General features: G+C 41.5%; 2 protein-coding genes across 3 annotated transcripts in view; both read left to right on the plus strand.

The window, feature by feature from the left end:
• RAB3B (RAB3B, member RAS oncogene family) overlaps window positions 1-13,508 on the plus strand; it is a 112,802-nt gene that overhangs the window by 19,993 nt on the left and 79,301 nt on the right. For both annotated transcript variants that reach the window (XM_045897702.3, XM_064589148.1), the window contains exons 3-6: window positions 6,163-6,215; window positions 7,061-7,134; window positions 9,209-9,278; window positions 9,994-10,077. In XM_045897702.3, the coding sequence (XP_045753658.1) occupies window positions 9,210-9,278; window positions 9,994-10,077 (153 nt within the window). In that variant the 5' untranslated portion in view covers window positions 6,163-6,215; window positions 7,061-7,134; window position 9,209. The remainder of the gene's footprint in view (window positions 1-6,162; window positions 6,216-7,060; window positions 7,135-9,208; window positions 9,279-9,993; window positions 10,078-13,508) is intronic.
• On the plus strand, window positions 1,784-6,154 carry KTI12 (KTI12 chromatin associated homolog). The gene has a single exon (XM_045897701.3). It carries the CDS (start codon window positions 2,185-2,187, stop codon window positions 3,241-3,243), a length of 1,059 nt encoding a protein of 352 aa, XP_045753657.1. The 5' UTR covers window positions 1,784-2,184; the 3' UTR covers window positions 3,244-6,154.

Here is a 13,508-nt window from a genome sequence, read left to right on the forward strand (position 1 = left end):
TTTTCCAGGCATCACCTTAACATTAATTTCAGGTGAAGGGATATGCCAAAACAGAGCCAGAACTGAGTAGTTGCCTGATGATAACAATACTACTATTCCTACTACTACTAAATGCTTATTATGCACCAAACACTGAATTATGTGAATTAACTCATTTAATTCTCACAACAGCTCTTTTGAGGTGGGTACTGCTGTTACCTTCATTTTAGAGATGAGAAAACTAAGACACAGAGCAGTTAAGTAACTTGCTTCAGATCACACAGCTAGTAAGTGTTGGAGCCAAGATTCAAACCCCCAGGCATTCTGGCTTCAGAGCCTGCACTCAGCCAGTAAACCATACTGCCTAACAGTCTCAAGTTGAATAGTCTTTTTTTTTTTAAGATTTTATTTATTTATTTGACAGAGAGAGAGACAGCGAGAGAGGGAACACAAGCAGGGGGAGTGGGAGAGGGAGAAGCAGACTTCCCGCGGAGCAGGGAGCCTAACACGGGGCTCGATCCCAGGACCCTGGGACCACGACCCAAGCCGAAGGCAGACGCCCAACGACTGAGCCACCCAGGCGCCCCTCAAGTTGAACAGTCTTAACTTTCAATTAGTTTAGTGTATGCACTGATGCAAATAACTGATAAAGGAGGAAGAAAAGGCAGAGCAGGGGAGGGAAGGCTAAAGCACTGATCTAAGTGCTTTACATGCATTAATTTATTTAATCCTTATAACCTATGAGGTTGGTTCAGCCTGTGAAATAAGAACTGTTGTTATTATTTTATGAGAGAGGAAATTGAGACACACAATGATTAAATAACTTGTCAATAGATTACACAGTAAGTGACAGAGCCAATACTTGAATATTCTCTACTATACTGTATTGGAGAGACACAAAGACCCAATATATGTGCATCTACTTTTTATACACACATACTTGCACAGAAACACACTTCTGCAACTGCAAAATTACAGTTGACTTCTGAACAATGCTGGGGGGTTAGGGGTGCTGACCACCCGCTTAGTCAAAATCTGCATATAACTTTTGAGTCCCCAAAAACTTAACTACCAGTAATCTGTTGACTGGTAGCCAACCGATAACATAAATAGTCAATTAACACATATTTTGTATGTTATATATATTACATACTATATTCTTACAACAAAGTATGGTAGAGAAAAGAAAATGTTAAGAAAATCATAAGGAAAAGAAAATACATTTATTGTACTGTGCTGTAAAAAAAAAAAAAATCTGCTTTACAAGTGTACCTGTGCAATCCAAACCCATGTTTTTCAAGGGCCAACTATATTGTGCTTGTTTTTGCTAGAACGGATCCTACAGCTTCATGGCTTTGAGTCTCACACATTCTGTAGAATAGGGTTGCCAGATTTAACAAAAATAAGGATGCCCAGTTAAATTTGAATTTCAGGTAAACAAGAAGTAATTTTAAATATGTCCTATTCAATATCTGAGACATATTAAAAACATTTTTTTGTTGCTTATCTAAGTTCAAATTTAACTAGGCATCCTGTATTTTACCAGGCAACCTTACCCAAGAGACAAATTTGTTAGTTTTCAAGTTCCTATTCTTAGATAAAGTCTTAAGTGATTTTGGGGGGCAGTTTGTTTTTCTCCTCTACTTTTACATCTCAACCTACTCCATCCATTATAGTATTATCTTACTCAGCTTGTAGGTACTTGATTTTTCCCATTCAGACCCTTAACCTCCAACGGGGGAACTGATGTTCATTTCAGAATTCCCAGTCGTGGAGACGTTTAATGATTGAAATGGCTATTGAGTAAACAGTTACTGAGAGTCACTAGGTGTAAGGTATGAAGGGGAACTAGCATTTATGAATTGTCTTTTTGTATGCTAAATATAGTGCTGATTGTTTTTGCAATGTTTAATGCTCATTAAGGCCCCATTATAAATGGTTGGGCATAGTCTTTGGCCACAGGGAGATCACATTCTTTTGATGCCTATTTGACATAAATAACTGATGTCATTCTAGTTTCCATCACCTTTCTGAGACAACAGGTCCTAGATTTAGTTGGAATAGAACTCGTGTTTCCATAGCAACAGTAGGTCCTTTAAGAGTCGAGAGGACAGGAAGTGCAGTTTGCCTTTCCGGTTTGCGTCCGTGACGTCGACACCCCGGAAGTTGACGCTACGCGGATGCACATGGCCGCGCCCTGTAAGGATGCCGCTCGTCGTGTTTTGCGGGCTGCCGTACAGCGGCAAGAGCCGGCGTGCGGAGGAGCTCCGTCGGGCGCTAGCGGCCGAGGGCCGTGCGGTGTACGTGGTGGATGACGCGGCGGTGCTGGGCACGGAGGACGCGACCGTGTACCGCGATTCGGCCCGTGAGAAGGCGTTGCGCGGAGCTCTGCGAGCCGCGGTGGAGCGGCGCTTGAGTCGCCACGATGTGGTCATTCTCGACTCGCTTAACTACATCAAGGGATTCCGCTACGAGCTCTACTGCCTTGCGCGGGCGGCGCGCACCCCGCTCTGCTTGGTATATTGCATACGGCCGGGTGGTCTGAGCGGGGGACCTCGGGAGGCGGGTGCGGCAGACAACCGAGGCCAGAACCTCAGTGTGAGTTGGAAGCCGCGCACTGAGGAAAGAGGGAGACCTCTGGCGGCTGGCAGTAGTGTCCTCAGGGAACCCCAAACAGTGGACTTTGTAGTAAGTGGAAGAACCCAGTCCGACGTACCTAAGGAACTGGAGCAGGAGGAAACCAAGGCGCCAGATCTTCCAGCTCTTGTGACTCCAGATAAATCTGCAAAGCGTGTGTCTAGTGCCTTTTATCCTCCAGAACTTATGGAAGCCCTAATGCTGCGCTTTGAGGCTCCCGACTCTCGGAACCGCTGGGATCGGCCCCTGTTCACCTTGGTGGGCCTGGAGGAGCCGTTGCCCCTAGCAGAAATACGGGCTGCCTTGTTTGAGAACCAGGCTCCCCCACCCCATCAGTCTACACAGTCCCAGCCCCTTGCGTCTGGCAGCTTTCTGCACCAGTTGGATCAGGTCACGAGCCAGGTGTTGGCGGGACTGATGGAGGCGCAGAAGAGCGCGGTCCCTGGAGACTTGCTTAAGCTTCCTGGCACCACGGAGCACCTGCAGTTTACCCGGCCTTTGACCATGGCAGAACTGAGTCGCCTCCGTCGCCAGTTTATTTCCTACACCAAAATGCATCCCAACAATGAAAACCTGCCTCAGCTGGCCAACATGTTTCTGCAGTATCTGAGCCAGAGCCTGCACTAACCAGAGAGAGTGGATGGAGGGGTCGAGGGGAGACATGGCTCCTCATCTAACCTCCACTGCTCTCTGTTTTTCTTGATAGGGTAATCTCAGGGTCTGCAGAGCATTTTGGTGTGTGGTACTAGAGCTGTTGTGACTGATTTACTCACGCTTTCCTTTATGCCAGGCCTTGAGTTTACAGCATAGATTGAGACTAGAAAAAAAGTGGAGAACTGGCTTGGAGGATCTTGGCAAATTTATCCAGGGGACAGTGCTCAGGTGGACACGGTTTGTTTAGATTGGGTTCTCCTTGGGGTATCACACACTGTTGATCTCCCCCATCTGAATTGTGGAAGAGCAGATTGGATGAATTGTTTTAAAACAATTAGGAACAAGAACTGAAGATGGCCCAGTTCTGCATCTGCACTGTCCCTTTGTTCATACCACAAACGATTTTTTGAGTACTGTGCCTACTTTTTGTGAGTCTATCCTGGGGCCAGGGGTCACAGATAAATCCACAGGTTTCTGTCCTTGGGAAGCTTTGGTTTTAGTGGAAGTGAAAGACGTTACTAGATTATTTCATCTAATAAAATCTTTTAGAAGAAGAAAGTCTGCTGGAATCTTTTTCACTTAATGTAACTTAATGTTATGCATGTAATTTACATAATGTAATATTTAGATACACGAGTATCGCTATTACACCTTTGACCAAAATAGTACTTGAATAGTGCTTAGTAAGAGACTAGATATTTGGTCTAACCTAAAGTAGTTACGACAACTGTAGTGCTTCATTCTGTATTTCAAGGCAGATATCACTTTAAGCTTCTTTTCATTCTTCCATTGATTTCATTAAACAAATGGTGGGTACCTAACTTGCCAGCATTTGTGATTTTCAGAGATGAATTAGATACAGTCTTTGCCCTTGAGAAAGTAATAGTTTGGTGAAAAGTACAGACAAGTAAACATGATTATGGGATGAAAAGAGTTGGCAGTTGCAGAATGATGACAGAATGCTTTGGAACCCCAGAGGAGGAAAGGACTAACTGTTGAGAGAAGGTAGTTTTGAGAAGGCTTCCTAGAGGGGTTAACATTCGAACTGTCACTCTAGAACATGGGTCATCAAAGGGTCAAATAGTAAATATTTTAGGCTTTGTAGGCCATAAGGTCTCTGTTGCAGCTTATTAACTGTAGCACATTGTATCATAAAAACAGCCATATACAATAAGTATACAACTGAGTATGAGTGTGTTTCAATAAAACTACACTGAAAGGTGAATTATATTGAATTTTAATATCACAAGGTACTATTTTTTAGATTTGTTTTTCAACCATTTAAAAATGAAACTCCCAAGTCTGTTGTAGGGAGACAGGTAAGTAATAGAGTTCAATGTATTAAATGCAGTGATCATCTTATACAGTGTATGGTGGTGTGATGATACTGGGGTTGGATGATGGAGAAAGCCAATGGCTGCTTACATAGGACTCTCCTACAAGGTGGCATTTGAGCCTTGAGAGCTTAAGAGCTTCATCTGTCCAAGACTGGTTCAGGTGGATTATGTTGCTCATCATTTAAAAAAAGTTTTTTCCTCCCTAATTATAAAAATTACATTTGATTATAGAAAAATTGGAAAATACAGAAAAAGTATAGTTAAATCCACAATCCCATTATCTAGGGATAACAGCTATTATGTTTTGGTATGTGTCTTTCATTTCCTTTTAGGAATGAAAAAAACACATTTGTATTTTACAGCTCTACAGAAGCAGGCAGTGGGCTGGATTAGGTCTAGACTATAGTTTGCTGATCTCTGCTCTAGAAGGATAAATAGGAGTTTGGGAGAGGAGGTAGCAAGGCATTCTTAACTGCTCTGTAAATGCATAGAGCTATTAAAAGGATGGGCTGCCTTCGTTGATGATGTGTTTCTTGCTCATCAGGCAATCTGGACCACCTTTTGTTATACTAGATATATTGGATGTGTTATAATTACATATGATATATTAGATGATATATGATATATTAGAATTCCTGGGTGAAATGGAGGCTTGGACGAGGCAACCTTTAAGGCTTTTTCCAACCTCTATTCTCTGATTAAAAGTTAGTTGATTATTGGTTGTGGATTGCATCCTAAATTGAAGTAGACAATAATGGTCAGAAAGAACATTGGTTTTGGAGTCAGAATTAATGAATTAGCTAGTAAGTGGCAGAGCCTAGATGTTATGTGGTCAGATATTTAATCTCTTAGGGTCTTAGTCTACGTTTTCTCCTTTCTTTTATGAGAACATTAATAGTGTATACCTTAGGATTGTTGTGAAGATTTATTTATTTTTAAAGATTTTATTTATTTATTAGAGAACATGAACAGTGAGAGGGGCGCAGGAGGGAGAAACAGACTCCCTGCTGAACACAACGAAGGGCTCTATCCCAGGACCTGAGATCATGACCTAAGCGGAAGGCAGATGCTTAACTGACTGAGCCACCCAGGCACCCCTATGTTTGTTCTTTAAATTTATTTTAAAGTAAGCTCTCTGCCCTACGTGGGTCTTGAACTCATGACTCCAAGATCAGGAGTCACATGTTTACTGACTGAGCCAGCCAAGCACCCCTATTCTAGTTTTTAATTTGACATACCAATGAAAAGTTTTATTAACATTTTCAATGGTTATATAACCATAACATTTAGAAGTACTGTAATTTGATGTTTTCTTCTCTTCTAGTCTTTTCTCCCTAGCTTTAAAACCCAAATTTGCAGAATTTACAGGAATGTCAGAACTTACCAATAATTATATTACAATAATCTATATTTAATATTTAGGTCACCTAAAAATTTTCTTAGTCTAGAACATCTTTATACATTAACCTTTGTCTTTATAAAGTGGTCATTTTATTAGGATAGACTTAAAAGAAGTGGAATTACTAGATTGTAATTTCTTCGTTTTCTTTTTAAGTGGCTTGCCTCTGATGGTGATTATCCACAAGTCCTGGTGTGGAGCTTGCAAAGGTAAGTGCAAATAATCAAACCTCCAATGTGTTCTTAAATATTAACACTTAAAAAATATTAGCACAATAAAAAAAAGAAAAAAATATATATTAGCACAGACTTTGTCCCAGCACTGCTGATAGCTTTAAGGAATACCAAAGAAATATATGACATAGATTCCCTGCTCTCAAGAAGTTTGCAGTTACCTATGCCAGGGATTAGAGGGTGAAGCAATTGAGATATGGTTAGGGAGAGTATAGGATTAAGTGCTACAGTAGTCATATGGACCGTAAATATAGGAAACTGAAATATACAGAGACATGAGAAGTGACTAGGGAAGTCTTCCTGGAGGAGGTGGGAACCAAATTAGAACCCAAGGTTATTTGTGGCATATATTCTTTCTGCTGTGCCCCCTTGCTACTTCCCAGTCAGGTTTTTTTCTTTTGTTGGGTATGCTACACTCAGCAGAATCCTAGTTGGAAAAGGATTATAAAATTAGTGTAAATAGCATACTTATATATATACATGTTGTGATGTTACTCTGTTGTCTTTGTCTATTACTTCAATAGAAGTTACTGAAATATGGCTATAAAAAGCATATAGAAATAATTTTTTTTCATTTGTATGCCATTATCCATATTTTATAAATGGGATAAAAGCCAGAGAAATGAAGCCAGTCATTCCAGTGATATACCTGTGTGAGTAAGTGGCAGAAGCACGACCAGAATTCAGGTGTCCTGATTTCTGGTTCTTAGGAGTTTAAAAAAAAAAAAAAAAGTTTCATTTCTCTGAATCAACTCAACAAATTAGGGTTTGGATATGACAGTGATGTTTTCATCTATTCTAAAATCTTTTTCCCCTCCTAGCTTTAAAGCCCAAATTTGCTGAATCTACAGAAATTTCAGAACTTTCCCATAATTTTGTTATGGTGAACCTTGAGGTAAGACTTTGAGAGTTTCTCCTTTCTGCTATGATTTTAAGTCTTTGCTGTTTTGAAATTATCATCATTAATGGTGTAAAATCATATTCAGCAGAGCTGGCTTCTCGTATACAAGTGTTTTCCTCTTGACCCTCTAATACTAAGGCTTGTGTGTCAGCTGTAGAAAGCCATCCAGCCTCCACTTGTCAGAGGAATAAGAGTAGAAATTGGATAAAATGACTATGTTTTAAGGTCCCCTCAATTTTAGTCCATGATTATGACATGTTTTACATCATTGTATGGATGAACTAAAGGTATAAAAACACATGCAGGACACAGATCCCTGCAAAATGTGATGCAGTTGAGCCCCTTCTCTGTGCTAGGCTTGTATATACAATCTTCCTGTTTCTTCATTAGATATCCTTTATGTACTTGACATAGATTATAGGTCTTTTAATCTCAAGTCAGAATATCAGATCTTAGAAGGGATTTTTCGGCCACTGGGACTATATCTCCATTTTACAGAAAGAACATCTTGGGACCGAAGGAATTAGGTGATTTAGTCAAGATCAGAGAGCCTAATAAGTGATAAGAATAGGTACTGTGACCTAGCTCTGCTGCCTTTTAGGGTGTACTCTTCAAATAAGGGATGCTTGGATGCTTTATGATGAAACTTCTAGCCCTAAGTTTCTGTAAAGATAATATTTACTTAAACATAGGACTGGAAATCTTTTGAGGACACTAACGGGGAATGTTGAGGCAGCTAAGGGTTTGTAAAGGATTGCTTATATAACTAGTGGATAGCCTGAATGCTGACACACCGCACTCAAGGGAAAATTGTATTACAGTTTGAAGAAATTCCATTTAACTCCTGAAATGGGATCCACACCAAAAATGACAAAAATTACTGTTGATTTCTTATGCATAAGAACTTCTCATCACTTTCTGAGTTAGAATCACCACTCAAGGGAAACAGAAATGTCTTAACTGAGCATTCTCCAAATTTAGACATTTCTTCAAAAGAAAGCTAAATGTGTGGTCATATCTCCTGGGAGGACTATAACTCCATAATTATGGCTAAAATGTCAGTCTCATTAACTCATTGATTCAAGAAATACTGTGTGCAAGTCAAGGATGTGGGTATTGGGAATCAGCGATGGAAAAACAGATAAAATTCCCCGCCCTATTGAAATTACATATGAGAAAATGAATATGGGGAGACAGACAAATCAGTTAAACAAAATATATCAGATGGTGGTAACTGCTATGGCTAAAAATGAAGGGTGGAGGGGATACTTTGCAATTTTAAATAGATGGTTAGAAAAGAAGGTAACTGGGGCACCTGGGTGGCTCAGTCATTAAGCGTCTGCCTTCAGCACAGGTCATGATCCCAGGGTCCTGGGATCGAGCCCCACATCAGGCTCCCTGCCCCGTGGGCAATCTGCTTCTCCCTCTCCCACTCCCCCTGCTTGTGTTCCCTCTCTCGCTGTGTCTCTCCCTGTCAAATAAATAAAATCTTTAAAAAAAAAAAAAAAAGAAAGAAAAGAAAAGAAGGTGACATCTGAGCAAAGATTTGAAACAAAAAAGGGAGTAAGCCATGTGGAAAATGGAGGAAGTAAGTCCTGGCAGAGGGTAAGAGCAAGTGCAAAGGCCTGAGTGAGGTGCATGCCTGGCTTGTTTAAGGACAGCCAACAGCAAGCAGGTCAGCATCATTGAAGAAGACTGAACAAGGGGTAGGACATAGAGTCAGAAAAGTGCCCAGGTGGCAGATTATGTAGGGCCTCTTAGGCCACTTGGGACTTGAGGTTTTACCCTGAGTGAGAGGGGAAGCCCCTGAAAGGTTTTTTGTTTTTGTTTTTAAGATTTATTTATTTATTTGAGAGAGAGACAGAGACAGAGTGGAGTGAAGGGGCAGAGGGAGAGAGAGTCTTAAGCAGACTCTGCACTGAGCATGGGGCCTGACTCGGGGCTCAGCCTTAAAACCCCTAGATCACAACCTGAGCTGAAACCAAGACAGCGCCACCCAGGCACCCCACCACTGAAAGGTTTTGAAGAGAGAAAGGACATGATCTGACTTAACGTTTATACTTAATAGGATGAAGAGGAGCCCAAGGATGAAGATTTCAGCCCTGATGGGGGTTATATTCCGCGAATCCTTTTCCTGGGTAAGGTGAAATCTTAATCTGGGGATCTGTGATGTGATAAAGAGATAAGGGAGTCGAGGCACTGACTCTAGTGAAGCTATACGAGGGTGGTTAAAAACAAAAATGAACAAAAGCCAGTTTCAAGAAAGTGTGGGGGAGTTCCGAATGCCAGAACTTCAAGTCTGAAGGAAAATTTTTTCCATTAACTAACTGTTTTTTTGAGCAGTGACAGAATACTGATCATCCATTATTCATTTGTGTGTCAGTCATATGTCAAGCACTGTGCTAGGCACTGCAGGGACAGAGATAAGCCACAATTCCTACCCTTGACCTCATAGTGCAACTGAGGCAGCGGAATACTATAACCAGACAGATGTCTTTCCACAAACAATTTATAAAAGATGTTAAGTTTAAGGACAATCTAATCTTTGCTCAGCATTCCGCTGGATTCTGTGGGGGAGACAAATAGAAATGTAGGATCCCACCATCATCAAGAAGAAAGGGAACATGCCAGGAAGCGAGAACAGCATATGCCAAGGCATGGGGGACTTGAGTTCAGGGAGCTGCAAGGAATTCACTGTGATTACAGCATAAAACACAAGGGGTAGAGTGGTGAGATAATGGGCTACAAAGATGGGCAGGTCTCATTTTCTAGAGGGCCTAATGTACTATAGAGAATTTGCAATACCTCTCTGTTATCATTATTGCAATCCTTGTGCCATTTTGTCTACAATAGATCCCAGTGGCAAGGTGCATCCTGAAATCATCAATGAGAATGGAAACCCCAGCTACAAGTATTTCTACATCAGTGCCGAACAAGGTATGGTTATGTTGAGAGAGTGGGAGAATTGCTGCTAAATTTAACTAGGATGAACCACATTCAAGGTCTATGAGAGGAGACTCGATGCTGTGTGTTAGCTGAGCATCTCCAGCATGACTAGCTTTTGGCTAGAACCTGTGTAAAATACAGGAGAAAGATGAGACTGAGCCCCTTCCCTAGCTGCTTACAATGCTGTTTGGAGCTAAATGAACCACGGGAAATTGAAGAACTGAAGCTCATGGAGGTGGTCACTTGCCTGTGGTCTCAAAATTAAGTGGCAGAGCCGGAATTTCAGTCCAGAACTTAAGTTTTTCCCCACTGTGCTAATGCGACTCTTCCTATAAGAATTCAGAGGAGAGGGAATGCCATTAGGTGATCAAGTCTAAAAGGTTTCATCAATAGTAAGCTTTAACTGGACCTAGAAGGATAAAAATTTGTCTCTATGAACAGATACAAGGACATTTCAAGCTATGGAAGCAAGGGTGGGGAGTGTAGCCCAATATGGAGAGTACGGCAGGCTTGCTAGAAGACACAGTGACTGGACTGAATCCTGAAGAATGAGACCTAGCCAGCAGAAGAATGCAAAAAGCATGTTCCAGGCAGAGAGAATAGCATCAGCACAAACAGGTGAAGGAAGGTTGAAATCATGTCAGGCCTTCTTGTTCTCTAATCCTTGAGCACCGTCATTCTAGAGGCAGGGGTTGGAATTCATGCTAAGTACTGTCCCTGTTTTCCTTCCAAAGTTCCTCCTGTTATCTATAAGAGGGGGTTGTTTGCTAAGTTGCCATGTGTCCTGCATTGCCATGCTGCCAGGTTGTTGCTCACTTTATGTTCTGAGTCCTTGGAACTCTTATTTCTCAGAATAGGGAGAGGAAAGAGATCTGGAGAGGTTATCTCCTTCCCATAGGTAAGGAGAATGTCATCTTCCTTACCCAAATGCAGATCACCGGAGGCTGGTGTTAGAGGGAAATTTCCCACATGGGAAGGGCAGCTAGATTTTAGGTCCCCAACTCTTGACCCTAGAGATTCACCTTCCCTTTAGAATTTCATCCAACTTGCCATTGCCATCATCTTTTAACACATTAGTCCAAATGTGGACACAAGACCCTTGCCTGGATCCCCCATGGCTCAGCTGACATGAAACTGGAACATCAAGCCTGGCTTTACTAAAGGCTTAGGCCCAGCAAAAGGGAAATAACAAACTCTACTACCTGGCTCTTACAAGGTTATAGGCTTGCTTTCTGAGATTTACAGACTCTGGCTCAACCCAGCTCCTGGCCTGTCACTCTATAGAGAGCCTGTCCCAAAACAGCTGCCCTCGACGCTGAGTCGACAAGAGAGCTGTCCTGAGATAGTTCAGCTCTTTTTTTTGACTGAGAACTTGGTTGCTTCTCGGTATGGTTGATGCTAGAAATGACTGCCTCCTTCATTGAAGACCATACCCCCTCTGAGCACACACACATGCTCTCCTGTAACTTCCACAGGAAATGAAAAATAAATGCAGCATTCATCAAAAGATCATCATGGGGATGGTAGGAGGTTGTTTTCTATTCCCTTAAAGACAAGTGAACATCTGTAGTCTGTGACAGGGATTCAGCCCTAATCCTGGAGGATAAGCCATAGTAACTAGTAGTATTTTTGTAGTATTTGATCATTTATAAAGCTCTTCTATTATCCATTCATTTAATTTTTATACTAATCCTATGTGAAGTAAGTAACGTTACCTCATTTTATAGATGAGGAAACAAATATATACCTGGAAAAGAGGTAAATAACTTTCCAGGACTAAAATCCAGAACTAGATCTAGAGTCCAGATCCTGTGCTCCTATCATATTTCTCCTATAATAAAAATCTATGTTAGTTGTCAAATGTCAGATATTAAAAACCTACTTCATACTTTCTCCCCCCAACCTTTATTTCACAGTTGTTCAGGGGATGAAGGAAGCTCAGGAGAGGCTGACGGGGGATGCCTTCAGAGAGAAACATCTTGAAGATGAGTTGTAACATGAATATATCCCTTCTTTCATCAGAGTTAGTGTTCTGGAAGGAAAGCAGCAGGGGAGGGAATATTGAGGAATCGCTCAGAATAATTAAACCAACCAGGAAACCTTGCTCCTGCCTACATGGGGAGGAGCGCTCTCACTGTGGAAGACTTCTGCTGACAGGAGCTGGTCTCCACGTTTGTGGATCCAGCAGAGCACAGCAAACTTCCTTCTCCTGCTCCCTCCTAGATGTCTGTTTGTCATGGAATGTAAAGAATGACAGCTTTTGACACAAAACTTGAGCCATTTGGAGGTGTACTCCTCACACTTCAATATTTGAATCTTTTTCCGTTTCCTCCCGCTTTATTCACCTTGGTGGTGAAAGGAGACCAGTAGCATCTTTTCTACAGTATTAAAATTGCAGAAATAGTTTATCATTTAAAAAAACAAACTTAAATGTAAATCAGAAATTCTACCCCCGTTGAGGAGACCAGCCTGTTTCTTCTTTTCTCCTGGGAATAATCTTGGGCTTCTTCCTGAATCCCGGCAACTTCCATCCTCTTCTGCTTGGGCTTCCCTGTTCGCACGCATGTGTCTGCAGGAGTGGCTGTGTGTTTGGACTCAGCCCCAGCTGGAAGCATGCTTTTCCCTGTTACTATTACAGAAACAGAAACCTTCAAGCCCTAGGTGGAGCCAATTTTGTCAAGTCGTCAACTGTATTTTTGTACTGAGGTTAACAAAAAAAATTTACAAATATTAATTGTTCCTTTAAACTTTAATAAAACTTTGAAAGGAAATGTGTTGTGATGGCCTTTTTGTTATTGGAGAATGGAGGAGGGATGGAGATCACTGCAGGAAGAAAGCTAACCATGAGGACCTCATCTAGGACTCTTCCCACTCCTGCTCCTCCCACATTCAAATGGGCATCAGAGCTCATCTCTTCTGCTATTAAAAAGCTGAATTCCCTCTCTCCTCATAGTCCCTGTTTTCGGGCAGGGCAGGGTTTTTCTATTTCCTAGACTACTTATTGTGACAGCCTCTTGAATCCAACACTCTCTCCTCCTACAATCCATCCTCCTTGCTTCCCTCTGCTGATCTTTTCAAAATGCAAATGTGACAATGTCACTCCCCTGCTTAAAGCCTTTCTTGCCACCTCAAGACAGTAGTATTAACAGGAGGAGATATTTGGGCCTCAGTATGGGCCAGGCACTCTTCTAAGTGTTGTGTGTGCGTTATCCTATTTAGTTTGTGTTTAATCCTAACAGCCGTATGAGAAAGGTATACAACAGTCCTCATTTTACAGAAGAATTTGAAGTATACAATGAAACCAAGGCACAGAATAAAGTCAAGATCTTTCCCGTGGCCTTTAAGAAGCTGCCTGCTTGTTCCCTTTCATGTCTTTGCATTTTGTGTTGTGGTGACACCACATTTAACTGTTCAAGTTCCCC

Source organism: Mirounga angustirostris, unplaced genomic scaffold, assembly GCF_029215605.1.
Source record: "Mirounga angustirostris isolate CCGP_5_RB_7025 unplaced genomic scaffold, mMirAng1.0.hap1 SCAF_4, whole genome shotgun sequence".
Classification (NCBI taxonomy): domain Eukaryota; kingdom Metazoa; phylum Chordata; class Mammalia; order Carnivora; family Phocidae; genus Mirounga; species Mirounga angustirostris.